Source organism: Dreissena polymorpha, chromosome 8, assembly GCF_020536995.1.
Source record: "Dreissena polymorpha isolate Duluth1 chromosome 8, UMN_Dpol_1.0, whole genome shotgun sequence".
Classification (NCBI taxonomy): Eukaryota; Metazoa; Mollusca; class Bivalvia; order Myida; family Dreissenidae; genus Dreissena; species Dreissena polymorpha.
The window spans coordinates 90764874-90784167 of NC_068362.1; the positions used below are offsets into that span (position 1 = coordinate 90764874).

The 19294-nt window shown below is 35.1% G+C and overlaps 1 protein-coding gene across 4 annotated transcripts; it reads right to left on the bottom strand.

The window, feature by feature from the left end:
- Positions 1–382: 382 nt before the first annotated feature.
- Positions 383–8835, bottom strand: LOC127843071 (uncharacterized). Of its 4 annotated transcripts, none has more exons than XM_052372877.1 (6): positions 8194–8835; positions 3732–3902; positions 2884–2937; positions 2328–2519; positions 1296–1391; positions 383–984 (listed from the first exon to the last, which is right to left on the bottom strand). In XM_052372877.1, the coding sequence occupies exons 1-6, from the start codon at positions 8318–8320 to the stop codon at positions 809–811; spliced, it is 816 nt and encodes a 271-aa protein (XP_052228837.1). In that variant the 5' UTR covers positions 8321–8835; the 3' UTR covers positions 383–808. The 4 variants fall into 4 exon arrangements, with proteins under 4 accessions (XP_052228837.1, XP_052228836.1, XP_052228839.1 ...); XM_052372876.1 differs by having other exon boundaries at positions 2875–2937; XM_052372879.1 differs by lacking the exon at positions 8194–8835 and adding an exon at positions 5792–6705 and having other exon boundaries at positions 2875–2937.
- Between the last annotated feature and the right edge of the window lie 10459 nt (positions 8836–19294).

Below are 19294 nucleotides of genomic sequence, written 5' to 3' on the forward strand. Positions count from 1 at the left end.
ATTAAATGGCACTTGGATGCCCATGCAATGGCACCGGATATTCATGTAACAGCATATTATATTCATTGTATGGTACTGGATATTTATTGTATGGCACTGGATATTCATTTAATGGCTCCGGATATTTATTTGTTGGCACTGGACATTCATTTAATTGCTCTGGGTATTCATTTTAAGGATATGCATATTCATTTAAGGAACTGGATATTTATATAATGGCATTGTATATTCATTTAATGGCACTAGGTATTCATTTTATGGCTTTGGCTATGTATTTTATGGCGCTGGATATGTATTTAATTGCTCTGGATATCTGTTAAATGGCACTGGGTATTCATAAAATGACAATTGGCATCATTATATCAAAGAAACAAAACATATATAAGTAGCATTTGATTTATTTCACGTGGGCTAACTTTTTTCGCACACATTTGTGAAAGTTCGGTAAAGTCTGTTTTAGTAAACGTAAAATTACGTAAACGCATTTCAATAATGCGAGTCGCGTTCTAAGAATACTGACTTAAAGCATACGCGTAAAGTGTCTCCCGTGATCAGCCTGTGCGGACTGCACAGGGAACGACATAGGGACGACACTTTCCGCCTTAGATAGATTTTAGCGAAGAAGCGACTTTCTTGAAACGAATAAACGCGGAAAGTGTCGTCGAATACTAGCCTGTGCGTAGTGCACATGCTAATGTGGGATGACACTCTACCCACTCGCATTAAGCGCACTTTTCATAGAACGCGGCTCAAATCACGCACAATTGTTATTACTGATACCGTTAACATTGACAAACAATCATCAAATCTATGATAAGTTATCGAACAATCTGTTCATAGCAATAAAAACCGAAAACACGGTGATCGGTATCGTAAGTAGGATATCGGTAAGCCGTTTTGCCCTGGATGATGACGTCAAGGCCGAGCGATAAAACGGAACGCTTGAAGTGCTGCCTAAGTAGGTTATTGTGTCGTGAGCTGTTGCTGTAAATGTACTAAACATTAAAACAACAGGCTGCGTTACATTTAAACTAAATGATTGTGGACCGATCTACGAAATTTACATAAACACATCCGCAAATGACCAATGCTAATTTGTTCTCCAAAATCATTAATACGCAAATGTATGTGTTCACAAAAATGTCATTTTTTTGAAAATCCACGACAATTACAACGGCAAAAATGTTTGCGTCTTAATGGCATTAATCATAAATGATTACCCGATGTCTTATTTCACTGTGGAAAGATTGATTTATAAGGTTCATATTTTGTCTACGGTAAACAAACATTCTTACCATTAACGCACACGGACGAATACTTTTCTGAACAATTTTCCTTCTTTACCAATCCGTCCAGGTCGAGCAAGTAACACAGGAGTGTAGTGATGGGCGCTGAAAAATTCGGTTGTTGCAATGGCATGAGCCTCGTTCTGGGAACACTGGGCTGAATGCCTGATTGTACAGTATCTTCCCAGAATAGCCTGTTTAAAACACACTGGCTAATCAGGGACGAAAATTTCCGCTTGACTGGATTTCCGTATAGAATTTACCTCATTGAAACGAAACATTCAATAAAAGAGGAAAGTATCGTCCCTGATTAGTTTCTACGTACTTCAAGGCTAATCTTGGTGACGCTCTACGCAAGTGCATTAGGTCCAGATTTCCCAGATCGAGGTTCAAGTACCCTTACCTTTATAAAAATATTGTTTTATAATATTTTTATATTTGTTATATCATAACCATAGCGTAAAGATTCGTTGCAACATATGTTATAGTGCAACATACTTAAACAAATAACCAATCGCATACTTACAAGAAATAAAATGTTATTTAAAAAAAGTAATAAAACAATTTTATGTAAAATATACATCTATCGAGGTATGGAACTCGAAGGTTATTTTGCTTTTGATTGAATTGACTATCTGTCATAATCCATAGGTCGGAATTCAAACCCTTCTTAAATTTTTTCGCATGTTTTGAAGAGCATCGATTATAATTAATGTGCTTTAAAACCGATCTTTCGTAAACATTTCATGTGTGAGATATTTTCTTAAAATGTTGGCGAAACCAAAATCAGCTTTTAAGGCACCTTTATTGAATAAGTGAGTATTAGAAAACCATTATTATTAATGTTACATTAATTTCCGTTGACATAACCACGACTTTAAGGCAAACGCCTAGGCAAATTATCAACGCAAACTCTAATTTATTTTCTTTAAAAAAATCTACAAATTTAAGTGACCACGACACAATCTTTTTGAACAACACAGTTTAAAACCAAAGAATATGACTTTGATGTCACAATTTTGCAAAAGTGAATCTACCTACCCCCAACAAAAGCCTGAACGTTTACAGGTTGAACCCAGAAAGGAACCTGAATGATGTCTGCAGCAATCTGAAAGTCATTTAGATTCGTAGGACTTATGTTCGGAATAGAAAAAATGGTAGTTGATAGTTTTTTTGCGCACAGAGATTTCGCCGTGTCCAGGACAAACAAACCGGGTTCAAACGAACTTGTATCTGAAATGTAGATCAAGACAGTCATATTAGACCACAATCCACACATGTAATTCGAAACAAATGTGATACGTATAATTTCAGATTAAGTGTATGGGTGAATCAATATGTTTCCATGTAGCGGTCTAAATAGAAGTTCTCAAAAATTGTATTGACAGTACGTGCAATTTTTGTTTAGTATTTTAAATTATATGATTTAATATAGTGTGAGGCCGTTAAGCTTCCATTGACATTAAAAAAAACTGTTTAAGAGTAAATAATCATAGCAAATCTAGATACATGCTCAGTATGAATACCAGATATTATGATACAACACAAATGCATATCATTAAAACATACTTATAGAGAATTAATTTACCACTCATACATCTCGTTCTCGCTTCCTTGTGATTCTCGAGTTGTGAGATTTTGAAAGTTCGTGCTGCAACATATGTTTTTTAGAATACTGTTAAATCGTTTTGTATTCGACGGAATGAAATTTCGTGTTTGATTTTTGGTGGATCCGTGAAATCGTGCATTTTTATTTTCGCCAAAAACTAAAAAAACAAAAAAGACAATAAACGAAGTATTCGTTGGAATATTGAATTTGTCGATCGGACAATCCACGAAATGGACGAAAAGTCATGTCGCACAAATACTAATGGTTTTGGGATAATTATATAAATAAAGAGCAGCACTCATTTTTGTTGCAGTATTATAAACGTTTAAAGACAAATTTAAAAATTGTATACATGGATGCACACATTCTTTTATACTATTACCAGATGAACATCGATCGTATGAGAATGATCGTATCATAAACATATACTATCGCTAGTTTTATAATGACACACTCGGGTTTTTCCAAACATTGGAGAAACTGTTTGTGTAAACTACGGAAGAGCAAAAGGGGTTGAAAATGTGATATTTGATATTCATAAATGGAAAATGGGGAAATAATAGGCAAGCCTCGCGCTACCATGGTTCTAAGCCTCGCATGATAAACTTGATCTTTATCAAAAATTCACATTATATTCTCTTTAAGTATGTCATGTACATCTATACCCGATTTGTGATATTTTGTTTGGAAAGAAAAACAGCTATAAAAAGGGTAATATAGAGTTAAACTTGATACAAATAATTGTTTAAACCTTCTTACATATGGTTATTTCTATAGTTAATGGTTATTTTTGCATTTGAGTGCCGTTGTTTTTAACAATATATATTTGCGTGTACTGAGTCCTGTGAGTAGATGAATCTCAACGCCGTAGAACCAAACGGGATATGTGACATTCAGGTCAGATCGGCCTCGTTCCATCCACATCGGCCAGCTGAGCATGGTCTGATTGTTACGATGACATTCCATGTGCCAGCTATACCAGTCTCTGAATACGTCGGCGTCGGGTGCTATTAAAGAAGAATGCAAATTCAAATAAGACAGCGATTAATATGGCTCGATTAATTATTGTCGGATCGGGTACTAATTACATGTAAGTATACTTAACGGTTACTCGGGTACGGAAAATATACTTAGATGAACCCGGAAATTCTTACGCGAAATTGGTCGTTTTCGGCTTTTTTTTCAAATAAATTATGTTAACATTTGTGTCAGTTTTTTGTAAAATGATCTCCATATCAGCGAAACTTATGCTCAAAACAGAATGTTGAGGCAGGTTTTGTTCACGGAGAATTTGGTTTCGTATTCCGTAGCGCGTTTAACGACATCGGATTTAGGGCGGGAATAAAACTCGGCTATAGTCTAACAGTACCCGGGGTGCATTTAGATAGTACCCGAGCCGACAATGACCCTTCGAGCATTATTATGTCACGGTTCAATAAATAGAGAACTTTGTTGAGAGGTATCTGAAGTCGTTCGGATGGTCCACTCCATCAGTAGAATACAGTGACAAAGACAGATGCTTACAACATCAAGAGAAAGAATAGCTAAGTTAATTTGTATGTGTGTTTAATATAGTGCAAGGGTGGTTACATTTATTTTAATTTGCGAGTCCTCAAACGTTTGGTATATGTTCATAAACATGTGCCCTTGCGAATGAATACTCGTTCAAAAACTAAGAAAATAAACAATTGATCACGAAATAATTATAAAGTGTTATTTCCTAAACTACAGTTTGCCAAATTCTTGAACACGAATATAAACAAATGATTACTCGTCATTGTAGTGCTGCGCCATCAGGAGAAAATATATTATCGTGTCAGCTTTACAACGTAGGTGCGGTGGTTGCTACTAATTGTTCAATGACCTTACCACATATTCTTTTTCCTTAAATGGTATATTGTTCTGAGGAAGTGGTTAGCCATGAATTATACTTGTTCATGTCCTTTCTTGTCAAGTCAAGTAGCAATTGCTTGCAATTTGTTTTTACGATTACATATTGGAAATAAACTTTCTTAACGAAGTGTTTTTCCTATATCATAATTACGTATTTTTGACTTGGTCTTTGATGTTGTTTGCAGACATCTTAAGGTTGATAAGTGTTGCGATGTTTGAATTTTTAACCATATATCAATGTAATGGCTTTGTGTAACTAAAATTAATTTCAATTATATCATTGACGTTAACACCTTCAGTACACATATCGACAGCCACGTGCCTTTTCAAACAATTTTTCAATATTTTACTGGTGACTTGAGAACATTCAATATAAGGAGTGTCAGCGTGTTAAAGGAAATCTGAAACAAAAACTTAATAATGACCAGACAATTCCGACTCATTGCCTTCATCAATTTTTCATCATTTTCATTACCATTCAAATATATATATGTATGATTTTGATTTGAAAATTATTGTAAAACTGTAACTTGTAAATATTTACACAATTTTGACTATCACTGAATCAAATGGATTCAACCTCATCAATTACATCTTAAATATATTGAATGCTTATATAAGAAATTGTCATTTATTTCACTTAAGGAATTCGCAGTTGTGTACCGCGCCATTTTGCAAAACCGACAACATGTTTTAAAGGCCTTTGTCTATATCGCAGTCAAATATTATTAATATACTCAAATTACTTAAGAAAACTAAGACGTGTGCACGTGTTGTCTTATAATTACTTTTGTTAAGTAGTAAAATCAGTGTAATCATTGGAATCGCAGCTTTAAATAGCGTGTTTTCGGCGCGTGTCTAGTAGATATTTTAAAATCACGTGGGTATGGTTTCTCAATTCCAGTAACACATGTCAAGTGCCTGGGTATGGTTTCGCAATTCCAGCAACACATGTCAAGTACCTAGGTATGGTTTCTAAATTCCAGCAACACATGCCAAGTACCTGGGTATGGTTTATCAATTCCAGCAACACATGCCAAGTAACTGGGTATGGTTTCTTACTTCCAGCAACACATGTCAAGTACCTGGTTATGGTTTCTCAATTCCAGCAACACATGTCAGGTACCTGGGCATGGTTTCTCAATTCCAACAACACATGTTAAGTACCAGGGTATGGTTTGTCAATTCCAGCAACACATGCCAAGTACCTGGGTATGCTTTCTCAATTCCAACAACACATGTCAAGTACCTGGGTATGGTTTCTCAATTTCAGCAACACATGCCATGTACCTGGGTATGGGTTCTCAATTCCAGCAACACATGTCAAGTACCTGGGTATGGTTTCTCAATTCCACTAACACATGCCAAGTACCTGGGTATGGTTTCTCAATTCCAGCAACACATGTAAAGTGCCTGGGTATGGTTTCTCAATTTCACTAACACATGCCAAGTGCCTGGGTATGGTTTCTCAATTCCACTAACACATCCCAAGTACATGGGCATGGTTTCTCAATTCCATCAACACATGTCAAGTACCTGGGTATGGTTTCTCGATTCCAGCAGTATCACATGTCAAGTACCTGGGTATGGTTTCTCAATTCCACTAACACATGCCAAGTACCTGGGTATGGTTTCTCAATTCTAGCAACACATGTCAAGTACCTGAGTACGGTTTCTCATTTCCATCAACACAGGCCAAGTACCTGGGTATGGTTCCTCAAGTCCATCAACACATGCCAATTATCTGGATATGGTTTCTAAATTCCAGCAATTCATGCCAAGTACCTTGGTATGGTTTCTCAATTCCAGTTCCACATGCCAAGTACCTGGGTATGGTTTCTTAATTCCAGCAGCACATGCCAAGTACCTGGGTATTTTTTCTTATTTCCAGCAACACATGCCAAGTACTTTGGTATGGTTCCTCAATTCCATCTACACATGCCAAGTACCTGGGTATGGTTTCTCAATTCTACTTACACATGCCAAGTACCTGGGTATGGTTTCTCAATTCCATCAACTGATGTCAAGTACCTGGGTATAGTTTCTCAATTACAGTAATACATGTCAAGTACCTGGGTATGGTTTCTCAATTCCAGCAACTCATGTCAAGTACCTGGATATGGTTTCTCAATTCCAGCAACTCATTCCATGTACCTGGGTATGGTTTATTAATTCCAGCAACACATGTCAAATACCTGGGTATGGTGTCTATATTCTAGTAACACATGACAGGTACCTGGGTATGGTTTCTTAATTCCAGCAGCACATGCAAAGTACCCGGGTATTTTTTCTTAATTGCAGCAGCACATGCCAATTACCTGGGTATGGTTCCTCAATTCCAGCAACACATGCCAAGTACCTGGGTATGGTTTCTCAATTCTACTTACACATGCCAAGTACCTGGGTATGGTTTCTCAATTCCAGCAACACATACCAAGTACCTGGGTATGGTTTCTCAATTCCAACAACACATGCTAATAACCTGGGTATGGTTTCTCAATTCCGTCAACTTATGTCAAGTACCTGGGTATAGTTTCTCAATTCCAGTAATATATGTCAAGTACATAGGTATGGTTTCTCAATTCCAGCAACTCATGTCAAGTACCTGGATATGGTTTCTCAATTCCAGCAACTCATGCAAAGTACCTGGGTATGGTTTTTCAATTCCAGTAACACATGTCAAATACCTGGGTATGGTGTCTCCATTCCAGCAACACATGCCAAGTACCTGGGTATGGTTTCTCAATTCCAGAAACACATGCCAAGTACCTGAGTATGGTTCCTCAATTCCATCAACACATTCGAAGTACCTGGGTATGGTTTCTCAATTCCAGCAATACAATGTCATGCCAATTACCTGGGTATGGTTTCTCAATTCCAGTAACACATGTCAAGTACCTGGGTATGGTTTCTCAATTCCGGTAACACATGCCTAGTACCGGGGTATGGTTTCTCAATTCCAGTAACAAATACAAAGTACCTGGGTATGGTTTTCAATTCCAGCAACACATGTCAAGTACCTGGGTATGGTTTATCAATTCCAGCATCAAATGCCAAGTACCTGGGTATGGTTTCTTAATTTCAGCATCACATGCGAAGTACCTGGGTATGGTTTCTCAAAACTAAAATGGCCAGTTGCGCTATCAGCTGTCAATTTTGGATCACGTGATTTGTGTGCTTCACGTGTTCACCCTTTTAATATGTTTTCAAATTGTAAACAAATGTGGATGCTAAAATAATTTGCATATGTTTGATTATGTAAATTGCCAACGCAAATATTTCATTTTTTAGCAGAACTCAGAAATCAACCAGTTAACGTGTCCATGAAAAAGTACTGTTTAACTACGAAATTGTATGCCGAAGTATATAACTGATTTTACAATAAAAAATCAGAACTCCTCTTGCCTGCTTGTCCGAACATCAGTGACAAAAAAACTATCATCTTGAAAGAATATCTGTACGTCGTCATGTTACACGTCATTCTGAGGGTAATTCCATGCTCGTCGCTTACTGCACCGTTTCTTGATCGCATATGCTGGTAAAATGCGCTTGTTTTCAAAAACTTATCTAATTTTGTGTGTGTGCCTGCTGTGTTGTTTTTGTTTCAGGTATTGTATTCCGTTTGAAGAAAGTGTTTAGTCTCATATAAACGTATTTCACATAAATATTCCAGTTCGTGCAACATCTATTTAAATCTCCAGAAAGAATTTCATTTCAAAGAAAATGAGTTCCATAATTCTTCTTGCAACGTTCATTTGTGGAATGGTCACTTGTTTAAGAGATTCTATGGACTAGTTAAAGGTGTCGCGATTCGTAAATTATTGAAACAAGCAAGAACATATGTTAATCGTGAAAAACGCAAAAAACTCATATTGATAGATACAAACTAAATATGTATTTGAAATATTCCTTTAAATAATTTCCTTGTAGCATTATGAGCATTTGCATTAGACTTGCAAACCGCAATCGTCACTGATTATATTTGTAAATGTGCATGCCACATAAGGACAAATTAATACAATAACACAACGATATAATGACTTTCTTTTCACAAACTCAATGCACTTGGGATGCCGGCATTTTCCTCTTCCGTACGGAAGTTATTTGGATATTGTAGTATGAAGTCAATAAATGACCTATGGCGTGCACAACAATTTTTGTTACAGATTAATTGTAAAAAAGAAACTGTAATCGAGTTTACGTGTCTTGAATGACCCGTTTCGTGTTCATTTAACGCTTATAGGGAAGTTCAGCACAGAGTTAATGTGGCGAATAATATGCACACTCTGTTTGAAAGAGTAAAATTTCATTATTATTAAGAATGCATTTTGAGGCAGAATGTTACAGCGAAGCCAAAACAGTGAAACAGACGAATACCCGAACTGAATACGAAATTTATTAGGATTTTTACGGTTTGTGTTGACACGTTTCCGCATCCCGAACAGAGAATTGTTATTGCCATGTCAGGGTTATGTTCCTTCATAACATAAAAAGGGGACAGCCGACTGTATTCACTGCGTATTGGCATTAAGTCTAGGTGTTGGTGGGATACAATGTTGGTGGGATACAATGTCAGCAAGTGTATTAAACAAAACTACTTACGATAAGTGTACGACCAAAACTTACGAATCGTACGTAAGATCAAGTCAAAATATCTTGATTCAACGGCTTCCTGGAAAGTAAAAAGCGCGCATAGGAAAGTTATAAACTACCCGTTCCCACAAAACTTGCTTTAAATAAACCATTACTATAGTTGGGTGTTTTCTCGAGCCTTTGTTCATACTCGTGCACGCAGCAAATATTATCGCAGCGATAATAAATGTAATAAATCTGATTTACTAGAAAATGTGGCCATCTTCTTGCCGCAAATTAACAAATAAGTGCTTCTAAATGGTGTATTGCCAATTCGGAAGCGTGTCGTGTCATTTGCAGAAAAATTTAATTTCATTGAAAAAAAACCCACCAATTGCTGATTTGAAGGAATAAATTCTTTGAAAAATCGCCGACGTAGCGACGTGCTGCCATTAAATGAGCGTCGCTCTGGGAATTCTGGGCTTAAAGCATTTGCGTATAATGTCGTCCCAGACAAGCCTGTGCAGTCTTACAAATACGTTATCTGTAAAATACTAAAATAGTTTCACGTGGCTCCGATATAATGGTCTTAAGAAGTTTCAAGATAGTTTATAATTTCCGTATTGCTACAATAGGGAAACAATTACATGTATGTTGTTTTTACATCTGAAACTTCAACACGTATTATTTGCGATATAATGCAGTCTACGTATAATATATTATCATCAATATTTTTTCATTGGAGCTTCGTTCTGTGAAAACGGGGCTTAATGCATACGCGTAAAGTGTCGTTTAGAAAAGTATGTACAGTTCAAGCAGGAACGACACGTTCCGTAAACAATGGATCATCGGTAAGAGGAGACTTCCTTTAAACAAAAATGCACTGAATGCGGCAAGACTTGTAACTATGAGACCACTTTAAGCCAATGCATTAAATCCTTGTTTTGCTTTCAGAGTTTATTTAGTTATATGTGCCAGTGTGATAAAGTTTTCATATTGGTGTATTTTATATGTGAAAGAATACCACGTGCATGTTTGTTATAACCGGTAATAGCACCGTGGCGTGGTGGATATGGTGACAGCCTACAGACCAGGGAAGTCAGTGGTACAATCCCCATTGTGGGAGCATTCTTGAGATTTCACCTACAGACATCCAGTACTGGTACTAGTCCCAGGAAACGGCCTCGAGAGCGTTTAAATAATTCTTCGGCGTTCTATGCAATCAAGCTTAAATACATGGGTTTAAACAAAACGGCAATAATACAATGCCGCTACATTGTCGAATATTTTATATATAAAAGGCAATATAAAACAATAGCCAATATATCAACGCTAGATGTGGTATTGTAACATAAATTTAACGAGATACAAAATGCTTAATTTTTTGTGTCACCATAGAACTCATGTGAATTATTTTCCTCGACGATATCCGAACATTTACGAGCGAACGCGAGATTGGCTTCGGGCAACTCATGAAAACTACATCGTGCTTCCGACGCTGCCCGAAGCCAATGGCTCGTAAATGTTCGCATATCGTCTCGTATCTTCTAAACGTGTCATGTAAGCAAATTTGTAAAAGTTATATGAACAGTTGCGACATTATATGCAATTATTTATTCCCTTAAAAAAAACATTATTAATAAAACTTCTACCATTAATTATAAATTGTATGATGCTTATAATGTAGGCTATTACATTGTATGAGCTTTATTGTTAAATTAATATTGTTGTTGTTGTGATCGTTGTTGTTGAATACATGCCCTATGGTAACAAATATGTTCAGGATTAAATAATATGCGGTACCGTGATGTGTCGTTCAAAAGAAAGTACATTGTTATTATTACCACAAAAATCGGAACGAGTGGAAATGTGTACTTTTGTATACGTGAATGAGATTCTTTGGAAGTGTTTGCATAACTATGTAACAGTTTGTACAAAGACAATATATTTAAGATTGAAATTGTAAATGTACTTCTTATACATAGGGGGTAATCTCGTGTCAAACAATGTGGTGACGTCCATGCCGAGACAGGTACTTAACGCCGTTGTGTCCCCTTCATTACGGGCTCTGTAATTTTGGACCCGCTAAGAAATTTCGAAGCGAGTAAAGTCGAGATATAGAGCGAATATTTAAACAATAAAACGCTTATCATTTTCTTGCCGATATGTCTGTAAAGCTAGCGGCATAGACAATTTAAATTACTAATAAAGGTAATGAAGGTAATTAAACGGTAAAAAATGCCTGTCTCGCCAGGAACATCGCCATCTGTTTTTGTCACGTGATTTCCCTCTCTGTTAAACGCCAGTGACAGTCATTAACAGGGGGGCACGCGTATACGGGAGCTTACCGCGTTTAAGTGAGAAAGTTGTTGCAAAACTTCAAAGATGGCGTCGTTTAAGTGTTTTTCATGAAGGAGTAGCGGATATTTTCACCCGGTAAGCCAGTTTATATTTATATTTCTTTTAAATGAATAAGCCCTTTCGGCTCTACGGTGTTTGTGCTCCCCTCGGTTTTTTGTTTCAATACCGTAGACGTCGGAATAAAAAAGTTATTGAAGCAAAACCGTCGACAAATTTGTTGTTTAATTTCTTGACTTTCGAGATGTTGGATGTTCGAATATCATTTTCTCTCATAATAAACAGTATTTGTGCATGTGTACAGTAAAATATAACATAAATCACGAATATTTTATTATCTCGACGCGTTGTTATGTCTATTAATTCATTTAATGCCGAATTATAGCGGGTTAACCCCCATTTTTGGAACTAAACTTCCTTTTAAGCACATTTTGGGACCTGACTTCCAAATGATAAACAGTTCTTTTTATGTTAGAAGGTTTTATGCGAAATAACTTTCGTGAATGAATTCCGCATTGGTGCGAATGTCTTGGAATACATTTTCACTTCAAGAAATCAAGAGTTATCTTTTTTCTATTAATTGTTATATTATTAATTTTTATTATTATATGTTTTATCGCGTACTTAACGCTAACATTTAGTGTGTGTAATATAAGACATTCGACGGTATTATTAACACAGTGTAATTCTTACCTGTTTATTTTAACACATATGGGCATACTTATGTTTGAATATGCATCCCAATTTTAACACATATGGTCATACTTATGTTTGAATATGCATCCAACGGAATTCTATGCTTACTATTTTCAGATATCAAGACGCCAGTTATATATGTTGAGGATGCCAAGATTAAAAAAGACGGCGTAACGAAGTGTGTACCGCTCTAGAATGCGATAGGTACATGAAAACCCACCAATCAAACAAAAAAGATTACGTCGAAGTACCTTGCCAAACAATCACATATACGTGCAATAAAAGTATAATGAAAAACAGAAGAGGGTTTAGCCGGTTTGATACTAGTATAAGGTTGATGTAACCAATTACTGCCATTGTTGTTATTCGGAATACATGAAGCAATTTGGAATACCTGACATCTGCTTAGACGATGCATATCGGTGGATGTTTTTTTTAATGAAAACTTTAATATTAATTGTTTATTTAATACAATGACATTTGACGCGTTTTACCATAACGATACTGATACATGTATGTGACTTTGATGTGACACATTTTGGACGCCCTTCTTTTAAACCAGTTCTGAGTTGGTCACTATATTATAATCACAAAAAGTGAATTTGTAGTGGATAGAAAGATTTGTGCAAATGCAATACCCGATATGATTTCAGTAGAAGTGATCAATATAATTGTTATACATGTATGCTTTTTCTCTTTTATACCTATGTGAATACATATTATTTATGACTGTTGTATTGAGGGAATAAAGTATTGGTTCACTTAGAAAGATTATTTCGTTTGTTCCTAACATTGCCTTCTAATCGTAAGTAATGTTAATATGTCAAATGCATAACGAATTAAATCCGACCCAAATCTTTGTTTATCATGTATGTAAGTGCTGAATACAATTGCAAATTTATGCAGAGACATCGTAGGAAGAAATGACGCAACACAGATAATGGTTTATTTTCATAACAAAGAGAGAAACTAGCACCATGACATATACGGAATAAAACGTGTAAGTAAGTAGCGCTCATAGCAATTATATGTCAGACGTGTCTATGTAGACTTTATAAATAAACCAAAACACTACAAACATCAGCTGTACATCTTTTGTTTGATTCGTGTTTTTTATTTGCTGTTTTAGTCCGGCTCTGTTGAAGGATTCTTTCTTGCATATTCTACATTTAAACTCATGTGGTCTATGAATGGGGCATGGTATCACAATCCTCCCCTGATGTAAAATTCCTCATTACATATACTGCACCGAAAGATGCTCTTATTTCGCCCTTTAACCTGCATCATCTGAAAAGACAGTAAAAGAATAGTTAAAAAAAAGTTCATAGCAGAATAAGGTCGACACGTCATAAAATACATAAAATTAATTATAATATTACTGAAAGGGCTGATAAACGTTCTATTATCTCGTACATCAGTCACCACACATCCCATCTTCTTGAAAATAGGTGAATTGATTCAATTGGTCGGCACGGTAACGTGATTAAGAAAACACTTATATTGCACCACGTTACATGCTATAAAACTATAATATTGAAGTACACATATACACTTTATTTAAGATGTGTAGGTATATCATGTCAAGCTCTTTTACATATGAAAGAGCTGTTTGTCATTTGGAAGTCAGGTCCCAAAATGTGCTTAAAAGGAAGTCAGTTCCAAATAAGGGGGTTAAACCAATAATGTTTGCCAATAATTTAATTATCAGTGATAAAACGGCGTCGGTAGAATGAAATAATCATGATTTTATTTATATTTTACTGTTCACGTGTATCAATACTGTGTATTATAAGAAAAAAGGATATTTGTACATCCAATTTCTCGAACGTCCCGTAAGTAGACAACATATTTGTGGACGGTTTTCCTTCAATAACTTTTTTATCCCGACGTCTACGATCTTGAAACAAAAAACCGAGGGAAGCACAAACACCGGAGAGCCGAAACGGCGTATTCATTAAAAATAATCATAAATACAAAGGGGCTTACCGGGTGAAAATATCCTCCCTTCCTTTAAGAAAATCCAACAAACGACGCCATCTTTGAAGTTTTGCAACAACTTTCTCACTTAAACGCGGTAAGCTCCCGTATACGCGTGCCCCCCTGATTAAGGTCCATGGGTTGAAGGTTTACCGAAAGTACCATAGCATCATATTATTGTTAACGTTTAAACAAGGTAATAATGGTTTACATATATTGTACAGTTTTTCGTAAAACACTCTCAGACCGGCGAGAGTGTAAGACGTTAATTGTGAAATTATGTGTTTATTTTAACGAAATGAATATACATTTTAAATTAATACTCTTTTTCTTAGAATTTAAATTAAGTCTCAGAAATACATGACATTACATAACTAGTACCGCAATATTTCTAATTACAACAAATTTCATAATAATTTCATAAGCACAGATGGAAAAAAAGGAATGGGAAAACAACAACATTCAAGTATAATAAATATCACTTATTTCTTCCATAAATGTTATGCTTATTATTCCCAAAGACGGCCGTATACATTCCCGCTGGCATCCGGGTGTGATATTATCACGGTAGTTTGTTCATAAAAGTTCGAAACGCCATGCACGTTTTCCATAAGTGTATCACTCTCGCGTTTCTTATTGGCTGAAACTATTGCCACGTGACTGTAAGCGTTTTGGTATAAAATGGACGTGGAAGGTTGCCTATTCAAGGTCGACATGTCATATGTGTTTTCCATGTTTGAATCTCTCTCAAGTATTTGGTTGGTTGGAACTATTGCAACGTGCCTGGTAGCGTTTATATCTAAAATGGTCACGGATGGTTGCTTGATCAAGGTCGACACGTCATATGTGTTTCCAATATTTGAATCTCTCTCAAGTTTCTGATTGGTTGGAACTATTGCCAAGTGATTGTAAGCGTTTTGGTCTAACATGGTCACGGAAGGTTGCCTATTCAAGATCGACACGTCATATATATTTTCAATATTTGAATCTCTCTCAAGTTTCTGATTGGTTGGAACAATTGTCACGCGACTGCAAGCGTGTTGATCTAAAACGGTCACGGAAGGTTGCCTATTCAATGTCGACACGTCATATTCGTTTTCAATCGTTGAATCATTTTCGCGTATCTCATTGGTTGGGACTATTGACACGTGACTGTAAGCGTGCACCAACGCCACTCTGCTATTTGATTTCTTCGTCGCTTCGGAATTGAAAATTATGTCGTATTCGCCCTTAATAAAGGACGGACGGGGACGGGCAATGCTTGGCCAGTCATCCGGATCGTCAGATGGCGTGGCATATTCGCTGACTTCACTTATTTGGTAGCAGACGTCATCGATTTTGTAGTGCAGGGAATCTTTAAAATTAACGAGGGTGTCAGTTGATTCAGAAAGGCTGTCGGATATACTTGACCGATGGTCCTCGTTCGCTTGCATGAAAGACAAAAGCTTAGTATGATTTCGTGTATATAACATCAACTCGATGTACCCTATAAAAGTTTCGAGTTTCTGTTAAGAAACTAATTTAAATTCTCACTCAAAGAAATTAAACCCTAAAACCAATATGGCGGTTTGCCATGTATTTGAATCAACTTTAAAACTTACTTAAAAAAAAAAACGAATGGATATTAATGATCTTAATGATGAAGCAAAATCTGCCAATTATATATTATTAAAAATATAAAAATGAGCCAAGCGTTGGGAAAATCGGGTTTATCGCATTTGCTGTCTAATCAGGCTAATCAGGGACGACAATTACCACCTAAACTGGAATAACGTTAACATTATAAAGATACGTTATTTAAACGAATATTTCCTTTACAGCGTAAAGTGTTGTGCAGACTTCACAGGCTTATCAGGCAAGAAGCTTTACGCAGATGCATTAAGCCCCGTTATCCTAGAACGCGGCTAATATTAATGAGACCATTCCGGGCATATGAAGCGTCAGGTTCGAAAAGACCCCATGCACTTGAAATTAATTACACTAGAACTTCCCCTGGCTAAACAATTTCTTTAGCCGAATTCGCCTTGCAATAGCAAAATTCTTATATTTTGGCTGTTTTGATGTTTTAATGCACAAATCAGAAAATACCTTTTGATTTTAAAGCAGACATATACTGCGAATACAACTGCAGTGGCGACTGCGACCCCCATGATTGTGACCGTTGATATAATAATGATGTTTTCCATCGTGGTTTTGTCTGTAAAAGATTTAAGGAACATGTCATTTTCTCGTATATATAATATATTATTTATAATATATATTATTTAATATATAATATAATATTTATACTATATATTATCCGATGTATCATATATAATATGTGATAATTACTATATAATAATTTCTATATAATAATAACTATATAATTATAAATAATAATTATATAATATACAATATACAATATACAATATACAATATGCAATATACAATATACAATATACAATATACAATATACAACATACAATATAATATATATAATATATAATATATAATATATCATAATATTATTTCATATATCATATATCATATGTCATATATCATAGAGCATATATCATATATCATATATCATATATCGTATATTATATATCATATATCATATATCATTAATGGTATCCGTGTATCCGTGTAGCGATCTGATGGGGGCCCGGGTTTGATCCTAATGAGAATTCTAAAGGTCCAGTCTTAAGACACTAAGTCATGGTTCTACCTAGGACATTGACTCAAGATATCCTCGGCTGTTTAGGTAATTGGGCGTAAAAGAAAAAGGCTGAAGTGTAATTCTAGCATGTATACATATACAATATAGTAAACATGTTCAATTATTATGATGATGATAATTATAATACAAAAAGTGTAACATGTTTACTTGAGTGATACAAATAAACGTACAATATTAATGCGATAAAAGGTTCGAATAACATAAATGCACTAGATCTAGATTTAGATTAAAACAACTTTCTATCAGCTATCGCTGAGAGAAAGAGAGAGAGAAAATGACTCGCTCTGGGAAAACGGGGTTTAAAGCATGTGACTACACATGTTAACCTGGGGCGACACTAAACGCAAAATGCATTAAGCCCAGTTTTGCCAGAACGAGGTTAAATTTAATACGTAACGTCTACGACTTAAAAGAACGAATATAATAATGTGTTTGTAGATAAATAATTAGACAAGTTTCTTAATTATATCGCGAAAATGTTAAAAAAATTGAAATACATAAGTAAAAACTTGAAAAATAAAATAAAATTCTTGCCTAGAATCAAGCAGAAAATTCCTGGTTTATGTTGATGTAAATCTCTGTATCTATAACTCTTTGATGACTTTCGCTCGGAAATAAACTTCTTTTTACCCGACTAAGACGTAATATTGTTAACCAATATTAGGAATGTCTATCGCCGTCTTGTGAGTTGAGTGAAAAATTGATGAGAAAAAATGATCTGTTCACAGCTTTCTCCCGTGACACTCTGAGTAAAATCTGACAGGCGAATGGGGCCCACTAACGGCTCGATCGCAAAAGGTGCTAAATATGTTCGTTAAACAACTTTATCAATTATAATTGAAGTACACACTTACGGCTTTCAAATATCGAAGTTGTTAACACCAATCACATGTCACACATAAAATAAAATTATAGTTTCCCTTTGTCATGTAAAGATAATTAAATACAATTATAATAAGGTAATAGTTTATAACTCAAAATTTAACGCATTCTGACATTATGTGACATGCTGAATGTAACTTTTTTAGCAAGTATATGCTGATGTTACTTACATATAAAGCATAACTATAATTGGTTATTGTGCAGTAAACGGTTGACCTATGCGAAAAAAAGAATTTTGTATAAATATTTATGAATTTAATCTATTACTTGAATCTAATTTTTATGTTTAAACAGTTTACTATGATTTTATATTTTCACTTTGTTAAGAACAAGAAACTGTCATGTTCAATAGTGTAATAAAATATCGTTCTGTTCTGTGTGTACCTTGAAAAAAAAGTCCAGTCGTCATTATTGTTTGCGTGAAAAAATGAGTACGCAAACCTGTTTGGGCATACCTGTTCCCTATGTGACACATATAAACAAATACAAATGCAAAGAAAACCTGTGGTGCAAAAGCGAGATTTGGGGGAAATGATGGAATAACTGTAAATTTATTTACACCAGAGTGTTCATATTTTTAACAATTATCTTAAAATAAGATTTAATATTTATGAGCTTTTATCAAATCTATATTTAAGGCAGAATTTGACACTTTAAAAACTTTTAAAGAAGGTCGCCATCTAACGAAATAGAGTTTCAGGGAATTTTTATCAGCCTTACATATAACATTATTTTAACAAACCATCATAATAGCATCATTTAAAAATACACTATAATCATAATTGCAATATGTAGTGTGCAAAGCATTATTTTCGGAGTGTTGTTATTTCGGACATGTACACTACAGGTCACAATATACAAAAAAAAATCTTAACAAATTCAATATAAAAGGATTAACTTAAAAAACTTTTTAGCATAGAGACCCTAATAACCGTACCTTTTTAAAAGAGAATTCCAAGACAAAATGATTTTATCAATACAAAAGATAGGTCATGAAGTGAGTAAGGAAGAACTCGACGCGAATCAATGGTCACTGTTATGGCTTTCTTTTTATTAGAAATAGAAATAAAATGTGTATCTTTAATTGCGTTTTTCTGGTTTCAAGTTCCCAAGTTTGTTGTATGTATATATGTTGGCTCTCTCGGGATTTAAACCTGGACCTCTCGCACCCGAATACTCACACCCTTAGATCAAGAGGATTGCCTTTGATTACGATTACTAAATAATAAATCTCAACATTTCGAAGGCCAATATAGATTGTCATTATTTTACTTAAAGCAGACTTTATGCAAACAATATGTT

Coding starts and splice junctions, on each gene's coding strand:
- LOC127843071 (XM_052372876.1), bottom strand. CDS start 8,320: ATGCGATCAAGAAACGGTGCAGTAAGCGACGAGCATGGAATTACCCTC. Junction 2,938..3,731: donor TCATCTACTCACAGGACTCA/GTACACGCAAAT, acceptor CATATGTTGCAG/CACGAACTTTCAAAATCTCA. Junction 2,520..2,874: donor GAGAACGAGATGTATGAGTG/GTAAATTAATTC, acceptor TCTACATTTCAG/ATACAAGTTCGTTTGAACCC.